Here is a 15,995-nt window from a genome sequence, read left to right on the forward strand (position 1 = left end):
CTCTCTGTCCAGCTCTTCTCTCTCTCTCTCTCTCTCTCTCTCTCTCTCTCTCTCTCTCTGATCTTTAGCCATGTCCATTGTTATTAGATACGAGACACTGATCTGGAATTGAATTCGCTTAAAATTAATGGGTAAATCGGTTGGGATCATTGGTATATGACCTTCCAGGTGATGGATTTGAGAAGATATTAGCTTCAATGACAGTATTTCGCATAGTTTTAATCTGAGATAGCGTAGAATTACAAAGTTTCGGGCGATTCAGTTCCCATGGGAGTATTCTTATCATAAGGCGATAAACCACAAATACAACTTGCCTGTTTTCTGTTAAATCCTTATTACGGTATCGCGTAAACATATGAAGTAAATCAGTCAAGAACATTTCGAGATTTTTGCTAACAATGTGTGGGAGGTGTTAAACTAATTTTATAGCCAAAAAATCGAATTTTACTTCTTTGCACCTTGGGAAAAGCAGAGTTTACAACTACCAGAAATAGCTGTTTCAAGCAAATATATTTTTTAGTTTTCGAGTTACTATGTCTTGAATTTTGACGCTACAGTGCACGTGGCTCAAAGAAATAACACTATATCCTCTTTTAGATTCACAAAGTGCGTCTTTGATTCTCCCTATCTCACTACATCCACTGTGTAACTCTTGTTAGGAAATGTACCAAAAACCAAATTCTTTTCCAAAGATTAGGTACAGACAAGTATGTTTTAAGCAATTTCTGCCTACATTGGTTGTTATGTATCTTCGAAATTAATCCTGGAGGGAGTGGATGTAGAAACAGGATTTTGGCACTTTACTGTTCTAGAACACCTCGACGTTATGCGAACAAAAACAGTGAATATAGATATACCGTGGTCATAAGAGCAGAGGAGGAGGTAGAGTAACCAGAGAAAACAGGTAGGAGGTCAAGAAAATGGATCTACAGAAAAAGGCTAAGGAGTTTGTAGTTTTTGAATGTTTCGAAAAAATGTGAATTTTGTATATTTGTTATCACGAGACGCTCCAGTAAAGAGGAAGCTTATGTATTTACAAATGCAGTTAAAAATCACATAATTAAGAGTATTTTAAGTATATGAATTGTTTTCATTGGATTCTGTGCTAACTATTTTTATGGCTAAAAGATGTTTCACCCTTCTCCTGTTAATATCTTTACAGCTAAGTTACATCCAGTAATTCAACTACAGTTGTGAAACAGGAAAAAATAGTAAGTTGTAGGTTCCTATTACTGCAATATTTTGCGCTGAATTGTTGTTAATTACATGATATAAAGTGAGTTGGTGTTCCAAACAATCTGAGAGGATAGGAATACGGGGGAAGACACTGAGAGTAAGGGACATGACGTTGGAACCCGTGTTAAGATGTCATGGATTAACTTCGATGATCCTAAATGGTATCTTAAATGGAATACATACAAAATAATTAATCAGTTGAATATAGATGCTACTATGATGCGAGATGAAGATGGTGGAACACGAGAAAAAGAGATGATCATAAAACTGGCCGTGTGAAATCTAAAACTTATAAATATCTTGCACTATGTAATCAAAATTATTCGTATACTAAAGAAAAATGAGGTAAGCGAATGATTATTTAGCTGTGGAGCTGTTTGTGAAGGTGCTATAAGATGAAAGGAAAGATTCAATCCCGATTTCCAAATTTACAAAATCTCGGAAAGAAAAAAAAGTTCACGTAATAACGAAATAACAGCACAACGCGCAGAGATGATTTACATGCACTTTAAAGCAAGCTGCAACATGCGCAGATAAGCGAGTGCGAAAAGTGCCGTCAGTTTAGATGAAGCACAAGACACACATCACAAGATTAACGTAACACAGTGGGAGAGCTACCTCCGTCAAAGCGCACATTGGCTGCTGTTGATCCCGATAGATTGGGTTGAACCGCTAGAAGACGGTCATGCGGTTCTCCATTTCTGACCTAAATCATGGCAGTCAAGTGCCGAGTATGTGCCAGTTTGCTTGGAGTCGGCACAGTAACATATGGAGACGTGACAGAATATCAGAAAGGCGCCATCGTGTTTGGACTTGCCTATGACCACACAGCGAATGGAGTTGACCGATTTCTTGGTGCTTCAACGTGGACTGTACAGTTGTCTATATGGAACAGTGTACCAATCACAGCCATGTGACAAGGTGTCAAAACACTGGTCGTAGAAAAAGGTTAAACGGCAGGCACAGGAGACGATTAACACGACAGAGACTGCTGCAGTCAGTGAGTGCTGGTTTATATCGACCAGTATGCGAGCGAACTGCATACAATGAACATTTGTCGTCGGATACCTCGCAAGAGGCCATTTCTGACAGCGGCATATTGAGCTGGACTACTCAGTGGACCAAACAACACAGAAACTAGACAGTAGCTGACATACGGCGTATAGCACGGTCCGACTAGTTTTATTTTGCCACTTTCCATATAATGAAAGATAACAAATGTATGGAAGGCCAAATGAGGCGTTTAGCCCGCGGTGTGCGTAGAGTACAGTTCAGACCAGAGCTGGTTCTATGATGTCTTTCTGTACTATGACTCGGACTCACTCATTTAGGTTAAATATAATCATAGAAAGGTGTATTTTAGATCGTTGAGTCCAAATGTTGGTATTCATATTAGTAATATAAAAATATGCACTTAGTATGTATAGGATGTCCGGAAATTCCCGTTATAGTCTTCTACGACTTGTAGAAGGTAGTGAGTACATAATATTTTGAATAGGAACCCTTGTTCGGTAACGTAACGTTTCCGTGCCACAGTCGTTTTAAAATATATTCGCTAGGTAGGTATGCAACACGGTTATCATGGTGGAGGGTTATTACGTCTATCCTACCTCTCTGGCCTGGATCGAGTCGCATTCACGTGTCTGTGAGTGTTAGAGTAACATGGTTTAGTACACGTTTGCAGAACACCCCGACATGATCCTTCTGTACGGTGGAGCTCACTGTAATGGAAGAGCTGCTCATCGTTGTCCACAACGTCCGATTCCATTTCGCAAACTTTTCGCTACAATTACGCAACGGCTTCGAGAATGGGGTTCTTTCACCGTCAGCAGGTGTGCATGTGGTGCTCCAAGGAGACATCGCACGCGCGAACAGGAAGAGGCCGTATTGCCTCACGTTTCCTTTAAATTTCATTGGTTACCAATGAGTGTAATTGTAAAACACTTGATATACTGGGTCGCGTCTAGTAAATTACTTGTAAACGTGGTCGCGTTACCAACATGTTTACAAATGGTTGTAGCACGCAAACGGTACGTTTCCGGACATGGGTTCCAATTCAGAATATTGTCTACTCACTCCCCTGTATAAGTCCTGGAAGTATGTAACGGGAATTTCCGGACACCCTGTCCTAAAGAAATATGATTACAATTTCGGTATCAGAGAAATCTACAGCTAAAAAAAAATTTCAGCTATCAATCGTTTGAGATACAATAAGTTTTCCGCAATTCGCGTCTAGTTTAGTTTTTAAGGCACTGTATGTTCTCAGAATCACCAAATCTGTTACATTATTAACGACAATTTTAGACTCTTGCCTCTTCTCTGATAAATTTCTGCGGACGCCTTTGCAACAGCAGCTGATTTATTAATACGAAGACAACTACGGTATCCTCTCAATATGAGCAGCCACTGCAGAGTTGGTGCAAGGTTCATGTCTGCTGTATTGCTACGAACACCGGAGCTAACATCCGAAGACAGAAGATTGCATGTGAAATCTCCTCCCAATTGGGAGTGGTAGGCTTTTCAACGGCTACTGCCTAAGTTGTGGCTACGCCTCTGCAGATTGCCATGACCCCGGAATGGCTGAGGGGACGAAACGGCTAACCCGAATTCCACGGACCGACGGCGACAAAGTGCTCGTTGAAGCAGACAGCCACTGAACGCCATTTCGGGCATGCGGACAGGATCGTGGCATTACGAATGCCAACAGCGGGGTCCGAGCACCCTTTGTCTTCTCTGCTTGATGACAAGTTTGGAGAGGAGAGAGGTTAGAAGGGCACTGGTCAGTAGCTAGAGTTCTTGTACGGACCATGATGCAATAGAGGTTGCTTTCGGTTTGATAGCAATATACGCAGCCACAGGAGTGCTGGTCTGTGACAAGCAATTCTCTGTATTTATAACGAAGCCACGGAAGATATTATGCACGGTTTCTAGGTGATAAGGCAAATACGACCGGAAAAGCGGCGAGCGATCACTGAAATACAGTAAATTCACAAACCGCCTGTGACTTATCAACTGAAATAAATCCACTTCAAGATACGGATATAATCTGAAACTTCCTGGCAGATGAAAACTGTGTGCCGGACCCAGACTCGAACTCGGGACCTTTGCCTTTCGCCGGCAAGGGCTCTACCATTTGAGCTACCCAAGCACGACTCACGCCCCGTCCTCACAGCTTCACTTCTGCCAGTACCTCGTCTCCTACCTTCAAAACTTTATAGAAGCTCCCCTGCGAACCGCATACACAGAATCGTATCATCTGTACGAGACAAATAAAGCCTCTGAAACTGTGTCAGTCCTTTGAGAAGAGTAATTTCATAGTAGCCCCCGACAGGTAGGCCGAAGGTGGGTTGCAGTGTCCGGCTCCTCCCTGAAACAGGCAAAAGCTGGCACTTACGAGTTCGAAGATGAGCTCCTTCTCGTCGAGGTGCCTGAGCTCGTGGCGGGAGCGGCGCTGCGAGCGGCCGCCGGTGCTGCCGATGCAGCCGCCGGAGACGCCGACGGTGGTGCCGCTGCCCTCCTCGGACAGGAAGGTGGGCGTGCCGTCGATGGTGTTGACGATGGGCTTGAGCAGGCCGCCGCGCTCGAACTCGTGCGCCGAGATCTTGCGCACGGGCGTGGTGGCGCCCGAGCCGGCGCGCGACGGCGCCCCGTGCGACGGCGACGTCAGCGTCTCGGCGCTGCTCGGCGTGGGAGTCGCGTGCGCCACGAGCCACGCGTCCACCACCTGCCGCGTCGCCTTCCTATTACCAGACCAAAGGCGGGCGCGCCTTCACCTCTGCTGCCTCGCCAGCTAAGAACCCGACACCGAGGCCGCTACACACCGACGATCCAGCAGGCCAAATGTCGTCGTGCCCAACCCTACCTACCTCTCCTTGCGTCAGGAACCTCGGATGGCCTGACGAGGTTCAGCCGGTCCGATTGGTTTTTCGGCAAGGCCACAATCCGCCGAACAGAGCCAGATCCGTGTAATGTAACGTATTGCCCATAAATAGACGAAGAAATCTACTGCTGTTGGTTTATATCATTCGTGACAAATCACTAGAAAGAGTTCTTTCTTTCTTTCTTTCGCTTACGCCATAGTTCCGCAGCGATCGCAGGGTCGGTGGGGTTACAACAGATTTGGCAGTGTTAGTTTTAGGGATGACCCGATGCCTTTCCTGCCGCCACCCCGTACCCCCCAGTACAGAATCAGTACACCCCAACTGTCTGCGTCTAGTGTAAATCGTGAAATAGTGCGGAAGTGGTTCAAATGTCTGCGACGTGTGTAACTGAGGCGGAACGTGGGGACCAGCCCGGTATTCACCTAGCGGGATTTGGAAAACCGACTAAAAACCACATCCAAGCTGGCCGGCACCCCAGCCCTCGTCGTTAATCCGCCGGGCTGATTCGATCCGGGGCCGGCGCGCCTACCGAGTCCAGAAAGCAGCGCGTTAGCGCTCTCGGCTACCCTGGCGGGTAAATCACAAGAAAGAGTAACTACAGCAAAATACCCAGGACTAACCATCCGGAGCGACCTAACACGAATGACTACATAAAAAAAACGTTCTATGAAAAGGAAATGTAATTCTTCCACGAAAAAGTGGTTTACAAAATAATTGTTCAACCGATTCTTCAGTAGTGTTCATCACTCTAGTCCCCTTACCAGATTGGATTAGTATTCCAAGAGAATGTGCGTAGGATGGGATGGCCGTTTGAGTCGCTCCGCAAGGACATAAACATACTAATTAACTGAGATCATAAACAACAACTATGCAATCGAAGGTTGGCTTAAGATTGTCAAGGTTCATATGACGTCACACTGTTTCACAACAACGAGCAAGCTATGGAGTCTCACGGTTCCGTGTTCAGCCCCTGGCATTTGGAAGCTGTTTAATTTTCGCGTAATTTAATCAAAATTTCGCAATAATGTCCACTGTAGAATTCTATGCAATTATGCTAAGTTCTCTAAGCTTCAGAGCACAAAGGCCTTGAGCTGGGTTTAAGCCACTACATCTATATAACAGCTTAATTGTCGTGTTATTTCACAACAACGTCCCAAGGCCATGACGCTATGAAGCTTATAGCTCTACACTACACATGCCGAGGTTTGAACCCAAGGCCTTGGGGCTCCAGAACGTAAGCGCTGTTATTAAATACTGTGACGTCATGTGACCTTGGGCAGTCGTATGGCAAATGAGCTGCTGACAGCCTTCGACTGCGTAGTGGTCGTTAATGGCTTCGGTTAATTAGGATGCTTATGACCTTGGAAAGCGGCTGGAAAGGTCAACCCACCCTACTAATAAATTCTGGTAAGATTAGACAACACATTACTTGCTTACATGTACGTCACGTGAAATAGTAAATATGAGGAAATTATAGCTGAAACGGAGCTTCGCTGACAGTCTCTCTTCCCACACGCCTTTCGCAAATGGGGTATGAAAAAGGTGGGAGGGGTGTGGGGTGTGGCGGCAAAACATAGTGAAGCCAAAGTACCATCCGCCACACACTATATTTTGTCTTGCCGAGTACAGATACAGATGCAGCACACAGCAAGGTCTGGAACGGCGCGAGTACATTTGGCCTTCTGGATCGTTCGTGTACAGCAGCTAGTAGAACACATTGACTTATTGAAACAGCCACATCTGCCTAACACAGACGGAATGTCTGTTAATAACGATTACATTTCACATGTTCACGGTGGTATTTCACTTTGATTCACACTTTCAGAATAACAACCTATTTCATTATAATCAGGCGAGCACAGTACTACAGCGCAACTCATATAAATCTAAATTAATTTAATACAACATTTGAACCAGTACTGGAACACATTTGCAATTTTGGGATATGGTGATCAACAACTGGAAGATTAAATAAAAACATACATACATACATACATACAGTCATACATACATACAAATCCCTACAGCAAGTGTTATACACCGAAAGTGTACAATATTTTACCAGCCATATGATTTACACTCCTGGAAATTGAAATAAGAACACCGTGAATTCATTGTCCCAGGAAGGGGAAACTTTATTGACACATTCCTGGGGTCAGATACATCACATGATCACACTGACAGAACCACAGGCACATAGACGCAGGCAACAGAGCATGCACAATGTCGGCACTAGTATAGTGTATATCCACGTTTCGCAGCAATGCAGGCTGTTATTCTCCCATGGAGACGATCGTAGAGATGCTGGATGTAGTCCTGTGGAACGGCTTGCCATACCATTTCCACCTGGCGCCTCAGTTGGACCAGCGTTCGTGCTGGACGTGCAGACCGCGTGAGACGACGCTTCATCCAGTTCCAAACATGCTCAATGGGGGACAGATCCGGAGATCTTGCTGGCCAGGGTAGTTGACTTACACCTTCTAGAGCACGTTGGGTGGCACGGGATACATGCGGACGTGCATTGTCCTGTAGGAACAGCAAGTTCCCTTGCCGGTCTAGGAATGGTAGAACGATGGGTTCGATGACGGTTTGGATGTACCGTGCACTATTCAGTGTCACCTCGACGATCAACAGAGGTGTACGGCCAGTGTAGGAGATCGCTCCCCACACCATGATGCCGGGTGTTGGCCTTGTGTGCCTCGGTTGTATGCAGTCCTGATTGTGGCGCTCACCTGCACGGCGCCAAACACGCATACGACCATCATTGGCACCAAGGCAGAAGCGACTCTTATCGCTGAAGACGACACGTCTCCATTCGTCCCTCCATTCACACCTGTCGCGACACCACTGGAGGAGGGCTACAGGATGTTGGGGCGTGAGCGGAAGACGGCCTAACGGTGTGCGGGACCGTAGCCCAGCTTCATGGAGACGGTGGCGAATGGTCCTCGCCGATACCCCAGGAGCAACAGTGTCCCTAATTTGCTGGGAAGTGGCGGTGCGGTCTCCTACGGCACTGCGTAGGATCCTACGGTCTTGGCGTGCATCCGTGCGTCGCTGCGGTGCGGTCCCAGGTCGACGGGCACGTGCACCTTCCGCCGACCACTGGCGACAACATCGATGTACTGTGGAGACCTCACGCCCCACGTGTTGGGCAATTCGGCGGTACGTCCACCCGGCCTCCTGTATGCCCACTATACGCCCTCGCTCAAAGTCCGTCAACTGCACATACGGTTCACGTCCACACTGTCGCGGCATGCTACCAGTGTTAAAGACTGCGATGTAGCTCCGTATGCCACGGCAAACTGGCTGACACTGACGGCGGCGGTGCACAAATGCTGCGCAGCTAGCGCCATTCGACGGCCAACACCGCGGTTCCTGGTGTGTCCGCTGTGCCGTGTGTGTGATCATTGCTTGTACAGCCCTCTCGCAGTGTCCGGAGCAAGTATGGTGGGTCTGACACACTGGTGTCAATGTGTTCTTTTTTCCATTTCCAGGAGTGTATAATTGTAGTAGTTCAACAAATCCCAATCTTGCCAGTGCGTTATGAAGGATATTAAGGTCGATAGGGCCACACTTCTAAAACAGGCCTGTACAAAAATAAATACATGTTGTTTATCTTTCAGCGTATAATATCTTATTATTGTTTAGAGATTCAGTATTTGTTATGCTGTTAGGAATCCTCCTTGATATCTTCCCGGTTTATGCTAAACTTATCATTCTTCCTGTTTTAAAGATGGATAGTAACAGAATCTTGTACGTTGCCGAAAGTAATGTGACACCACGATAACATTCATTTCTGTAGTGTTGCCCTTCTTCCGCAGAGGATTAATCAACGCTGATTTCTAGTCATGTTCTGGTTCTTCTTTCTCCCATATGTTTCCTTTGGTTTTACGTATAACGTCAATTGCTTCTTTACGTACAAGTTTCCAGAATTCTGCTGTTATAGAGTCTTCTCTATTAGCTTTGTTGGCCGGCCGCGGTGGTCTCGCGGTTCTAGGCGCGCAGTCCGGAGCCGTGCGACTGCTACGGTCGCAGGTTCGAATCCTGCCTCGGGCATGGACGTGTGTGATGTCCTTAGGTTAGTTAGGTTTAAGTAGTTCTAAGTTCTAGGGGACTAATGACCACAGCAGTTGAGTCCCATAGTGCTCAGAGCCATTTGAACCATTAGCTTTGTTGGTCTTTCGTCAGTGACTGTTGTTTTTGATCTCATTGCAACCTAGTGCAGGAGACTTTGATCCTTAGATTGTTTCAGTTCTGACTGGATTAATTAGTATTCACTAATTTAGCAAGTATTCAATAAGGATTTAACAATTTTGTTCATTTGACTTTCTTATGACTATCTTTCTTTTCAAAACAGAGGAGGTGGGGATTTCATATGGTTCTTAAAATTTCAGTATATTCACAGGTCTAAAATCCTTGATATTTTTCGCGTAGCTCATTCAGTAATTTATTTTCACACTTCCGGGTCTCACTGCCTATTTACTTCACTATATTCCCTCGTTGTTTGATATAGACATTATTATTATTGTTGTTGTTTAGCATTTAACCGTTGTATAAAAAGTCGAATTTCCCCCAGGATTTATCCGCTTCGCTCCCGACACCAAAGGACCGCGATTTGTTCATGCCAGCTCCGTTCACATTTTAGTTCTCAGCATTTAGGTCCACCATGGCGGTAAGAGGCAAAGTTTCAACGTGTGTAACTGAAGCCAGCATGTGGTGCATATAATCTACAGAAATTGGAAAGTAAAGTTCTGTTAACTGATAACGTATTTTTGGAAATGTTTCCAGTGAGCACAATAACAAAGTCTACTGAACATACACCAATAGAGCAATAAAAGGCTTCTCCTTGGTTTTCCTAGTACCTCCAGATCCTGTTGGAGACTTTTCACTAAGCACCTCGAAAGCACCTGCTTATGTATACAAACGAGGTATGGCGGCTGAAACCAGACGAGAAATCATGTCGCTACCAGTTTTCTGCGAAATGCTGCTGCGAATCAATAACTGTGAGACACACCTTACACTTTCCAAGGAAACAATTTGTAATTTATATGGGTAATAAGTAGGTATATGGTTCAGATCGGACAAACTGTTTAACATCATGGAACAACTGAGACAATCTCCAACTGAACGGCTGTTACTGATTATATGCGACAGAAATGAGCAAATTTCCGTTGCAGAAAAATGATTACCGGTTTCTGAGATTGCTGGAACTATAAACTTCACCTTAGCTGTGCCATTTGCACCAGGCTCCCATAGATTACTCAATATACGGAAAACGTCATATGAAACATTTCACGGTTTTAGACAGGCAGAAACGCACATTTGCATTGCGACCGCCGTGCTCGTTGACTGCGACGGATTTCTTCTTCTCCCAATACGTTAGAGATAAGATTCACGCAATTAAAGTCTGAGATCTCCTTGAGATACACACCCGAACTGCAAGAAGTTCGATTCCACTATTAGCAATATGTTGCAGCAGGTGTGACTTTTAAGTGAGAATTTCTTGTTGTGATTATTTTTCAAACAAACTTGATGAGCTGTGATAGTCACTTAAGACAACCAATGAGTATATCTTTGTTCTGTACTTTACGAGGAACTAATAAACGATTTACGAAACACCACTGTAGTCTCCACATACTGTTATTCACACAAGATAGCTTGACTCATCATTCCAAGATTATTTCAGTTTCTTCCGTGAATCTTTCTTATATTAAGTGATGGACTCATATTTCAAGCATTCTGCAGGTGACAAAATAATAACTAACTTTAGACCGATAACGTCGCTGTTTGGTCTCTTCCCCCAAACAACCAATAACTAACTTTACCGTAAAAAAAATTCTTTGCACTACTATGGGAATAAAGCAGAAATTGGAGCCTTATTTGAAACTATTTTAAACAAAGAACAATAATTTGAGACAGGAAAATAATCAATTCAATTGAGCTCAAATTTAAAGCTTTATCGCCACTTTAAGCTAGGTTGCCTTCCAGTCAGAGAGCGGAAGGAACATGTACGGCTCCGTTTAATAGGTAGTACACCGTCAAATTTCATATCGATCTTTTCCAGTTTTCACAGCACACTAATTATTTCGTTTCTTTGCAGTTCCATCTAGAACGCTGCGTTACTCCATTCTTACAACACTGTCCAACTGTTTCTTCATAAAACTGCTGCAACAAGTGCTGCCAATCTTTCCCCTAATGCCTGTTGGCTTTCGTCTCGGGATCTGTAGCTGACTTTTGTTTAATGACTTCTCTTGACGTTTCGCTAGCACGAGAGGTTGCATCGTCGAAGATCCACTCTCCATTGCTGGTGGGGGATTGGAGATGAGACTGCGGTTCTTGCAACGTTACATACAAAACGGTCGTTCGTTGCAGCACGGCAGTCCAGGATCCGTTTACTGTGACGATTTCTTCTTTCTTGTTAAAACTGTTGTCGTATTTATGGATTTCAGTGACTTATCTGAATAAGCTGGCGTGATAGCTCCTCCCAACAGTGAGAACCTGCGTGTCGGCAAATTTTGTAACGTTGTTGTTCTACGATAGCGGGTACTCTGCCACGGCCAATTTCTCCACTTGTCACAACCTGCAGTACCGTTGATGTTTGATGATTCTGGTATTTATCCATCGTCTAGTCATTTCAACACACACTTTTCTACACTTTGTTTCTTTGACGGAGCGAAAGTGTATGTCACTGCTGTTTACTTCCTCAGTTGGTCTTGACATAGCTCTTCAGCGATTTCGAGGGCTTAGCTTTAAGTTGCCTTGTGGTTATGTTCAAACCATCGCTAGCTTATATAAGCTTCGTGACACAGTACCCCAATAAAAGGAAGAGGCGTTTGACACTGGTAACGTCATGCCAAAAATGGAATGCATGTCTAATGTCCCACGCTTTTCGTGAGCAGTTCCCTTAACCATGAGGCTTTCTGACGCCTCCAGGCTCGATTCTAAGTTTCACAGTCAATGTTGTTTCCTCCAGCTACTTTCTAACACTGTCACCAAAGGTTTCCCCAGAGAACAAGGTGACTGACAGCTAGTTAATAAAACAGCTACCATAGCAAATGACAAACCAGAACATGAGTCACATCTTCTGTGCTGTGTACAGTCGCCAACTGCCAACCCCATTTTGGCTCTGCTATTCTGACCGAGGTGTAGTACCTGTGAGGGAATGGATTTTGTATAGGACCCTGGCTTACCTAGCACAGGTATGAAACAAAATCACTGAAGTGTAACGGTCGGTGGCCCCTAACAAGAAATTATTGAATATGCAATGATATTAGGGAACATCATTCAGAAAATTGTAATGTAATGAATATGTAAAGACGGAAGATATTTCATATCATTGCTCATTCATTAGTTTCATCCTCACTGATTCCAGATAATTTATTTCAATGAATTTCATTCACTTGACACAAACAACATACCATCAAAATGTGGGGCACTGTTATGGTGACACGTAGGCATTTAATACTGATGGTTCTTCTCGACGAGAGAGGCAGATGCGAGATAACGAAAGTACTGTGTCTTTCGCATAGGAGCCATGTTACAAAGATGGAAGATAAGGATGCGTATAGAAACACCAGCGGAAAAATGCTCCTATCGGACCACAATATACGCTAATATGCTCTTGTTTTAAAAGATACTTACTGAAATGTGGTGTACCAGCTGCCTCAATCTACCTTCCTCGACACCTTTACATATTCTCCCAAAAATTTTGAGATGCAAGCATATTCAAACTATTTTTTGCGTGCAACTCACATCTCACTCCCCCAAACTCCACTAACTGTAACTCGCTCACACTTCGTTCTGTCCTACTACTACTGTCTCCTCTCACTGTCAGTGTCTATCTATTATTGCTACTATCTCATCCATTTCTTCCTATTTCTTCTATCTGTTCTCACTATCACTATCACTATCTTCTCTTCCTCGTTGACAACGTCATTCACAGATTCTCACTCATTATCAATGGCTCTCACTCACTTTTACATTCTCCATATCTTTTTTCTTCTCCCGCTGGCACTGTCTTTTCACTATTTTCCTAACACTCTTCGCCACAGTCAACTACTTTCCAAGGCATCTGAGACCCTCTCGTTCTCTCACACTGTCACTGTCTCCTTCGTTCTTCCTGTACCACAACCACTGTCTGCTATCTTCCAGTATTTATTAGTTTTCCGTTTCTTTCGCACTGTCACTGTCTCCGATGTCTCTCAACATAAAGAAGTGGGACTACCTTGGCATGCCAAAATTTTTGGGAAAATTTTTAAAGGTGCTGAGAAAGACAGAATGAGGCAAATGATATCCCATTTTCCAGTCACAGTATTTAAAAACTGGAACATATTAGCCTTTTTTTGTGCTCCGATAGGAGCATTTTTCGGCTGGTTCCCTTCTTTCCCCTGTCACAGCAGAGCAAGTCACTCATATGAAAAGAGCCTTATGAGTAGGTAGGATGTTAGTTTACTTAAGTGAAATTGAAATGAAAGCTATTTTACACCTCAGAACGGACTTAACGTGGACAAAAATTTTGCATGTGCTTCAGTACTACAGAACCCTTCCGATGGTAACAGAGGCACTTTACAGCATACTTCTCCGTGCTACGCAGTTTATAAACTACGTTTTCGCTTTACATCGCACATTACGTGCGTGTTTTACGTGCACAAATAGGGTAACATTGAAACTCTGTACTTCGGAAAGGGATAAAAACATCAAGAAAATTTTCAGTTTTTCGAAGTAGGGATTTAGAAATATTTCGAAAAAATTTGTCAATTGCTGTGCGTAGCCGTCTCGGAAACCGCGGCTCGGTTTTGCTAGCCAAAAACCACGTTTTTCAGGTTTTCTCATGTACCGCCTATGAACTAATAGGTGCCCCCATATACTTCTTAAGGCGTACCACATATACTGAGGTGCAAAAGTCATGGGATACCTCCTAAACATCGTGACGGACCACCCTTTCCTAGATGTAGTGCTGCAACTCGATGCGGTATGGCTCCCACAAATCGTTTGAAGTCCCCTGCAGAAATATTGAGCCACGCTGCGTCTGTAGCCATCCATACTGCGTTGTCCGTGGTGATAGGTAATTCCTGAAATTTGCTATTCTTGGCACACTCTTGAAACTCTGGATCTCGGAATACTGAATTTCCTAACGATTTTCTAAATGGATTGTCCCGTGCGTCTAGATCCAAATACCACTCCGCGTTCAAAGTCTATTAATTTCCGTCGTGCGACCATAATCACGCCGGTCAACGTTTCACCTGAGTAAAAATGAAAGCTCTGCCAATGCACTTCCCTTCTAAACATAGCGTACGAATATAACAGCCATCTGTATATGTGAAAGTTGCTGTCATATGACTCGTCACCTCAAAACATACAACCGATTTGCTGCATTGGTCCAAGCTGGAGAAAGTGTGTAACACTGAATCTTTTACACTGTACTGTAGGTTAGTTATAGTTACATGATGCTCTTTTGGGCATAAAAACGGCAGGGGAACGGCGGGTAGTATGGGCAAGCGAGTAGTATGGGCCAGTTGGTATTTCAGCTATTCTCTACTAGGTAACAGCAGTGTAATCTTTGCTGCTAGCGCCAGTACGCCATTTGCAGAGAGTTAGATTCCCAGTGTCGTATCGTCTGTGAGTGCTTATATTCTATTTGTGCTCCTGCGAGTTGTTGCCTCGAATACTTTTTCACATCACTCTGCATCATTACAGGTAAGAACATGCTTAAAAACAAGAGCTGTCATTTAGTTTGCTCTATTAATATAAGAGAGTGACAATTGCATTTCGTTAGCTCTAACAATGTTTCGCTTACTACGATGTTTTCATATCAGTGTGAGTACGATAGTACGGGTCATGCTACATTCGGGTGGTATGGGCCACGGAACTCATTTCCTTCTTGTTCTTCTTTTTTTTTAAAAAAAGGTACTGTGCCAACATTTAAGAAAAAACCTCCTCAGCCTGCTTCCCAGGCAGAATCTACAATTACTTCGGGAGAGACCACCACGTCCTCCAATGCACTATACTCAAGTGAACATTTTGATTTTGCACGTGTTTCAAAAGAGGTGTCGCATTTGCCCTTGTGCAATAAAAAGTGGTTGAAATGTCGGAGAAGAAAGGCAGAAGCAAAATATTGACATCAATCCAATAAAAAATATATGCTGACTGACCAGAAAGTATCAGAAAAGCAACAGGAAAAATCACAACCGAAAAAGAGATAAATGAAACTTTCAAAACAAGAACAAACGAGGATCAATAAGAAAAGAAAAATGAACAAATCAAAATTTTTGGTAATACCAGTCCTATACCAAGCATTTCTTAAGACGTTACAGATGTAAAATGTATTAAGCATGGAGAAAGTTAGGAGGAAAACTGGATCCAGTGCAACAAGTGTGAAGGCTGGGCACATGAGCTCTGTGCGGACATTGACGACTTACTTCTTTATTTTTGTGGTCTCTGGAAGCTAAACAAATCGTAGGGTAAATGAGCTATAATATGTAATACACTGTGTATAGTATGGAAAAATAAAACGTCTATTCAAAACAATGTTTTTAATTGATAAACATAATCATATTGGTGTGGCCCATACTACCTGCCAATTTTTAAAATTCCCAAAATGCAAGGTTAATTCTATTTACATTTTCTGTTATGTTCATAAGCTGTTAATTATATTTTTATTACTTAGAGGAATGAATAATCATCTTGGGGTTGAAGCTCTTTCCTTCCATGTTTGCTTTAACAATATGTATGTTTCTGGATAGGGTCCGCCTTTAGCAAAACACAGGTTTGTTTTTTAAACCAAACATGTTTCACTGCAGTTGCAACATCTTCAGTGGGCTTTTATTTTCCATCTGTTAAAGATAAAGAGTGTTCTTTGTTGTTTGTATACATGTAGCT

The 15,995-nt window shown here is 43.6% G+C and overlaps 1 protein-coding gene across 10 annotated transcripts in view; it reads right to left on the minus strand.

Annotated features, from left to right (window-relative positions):
• The window catches only part of LOC126336656 (dual 3',5'-cyclic-AMP and -GMP phosphodiesterase 11-like), a 2,376,149-nt gene that overhangs the window by 84,322 nt on the left and 2,275,832 nt on the right, over positions 1 to 15,995 (minus strand). For 8 of the 10 annotated variants that reach the window (XM_050000589.1, XM_050000587.1, XM_050000585.1 and 5 more), the window contains one exon: positions 4,631 to 4,976. In XM_050000589.1, the coding sequence (XP_049856546.1) occupies positions 4,631 to 4,976 (346 nt within the window). The remainder of the gene's footprint in view (positions 1 to 4,630; positions 4,977 to 15,995) is intronic. The other 2 variants (XM_050000590.1, XM_050000588.1) reach the window with 1 other exon arrangement.

Source organism: Schistocerca gregaria, chromosome 2, assembly GCF_023897955.1.
Source record: "Schistocerca gregaria isolate iqSchGreg1 chromosome 2, iqSchGreg1.2, whole genome shotgun sequence".
Taxonomy (NCBI): domain Eukaryota; kingdom Metazoa; phylum Arthropoda; class Insecta; order Orthoptera; family Acrididae; genus Schistocerca; species Schistocerca gregaria.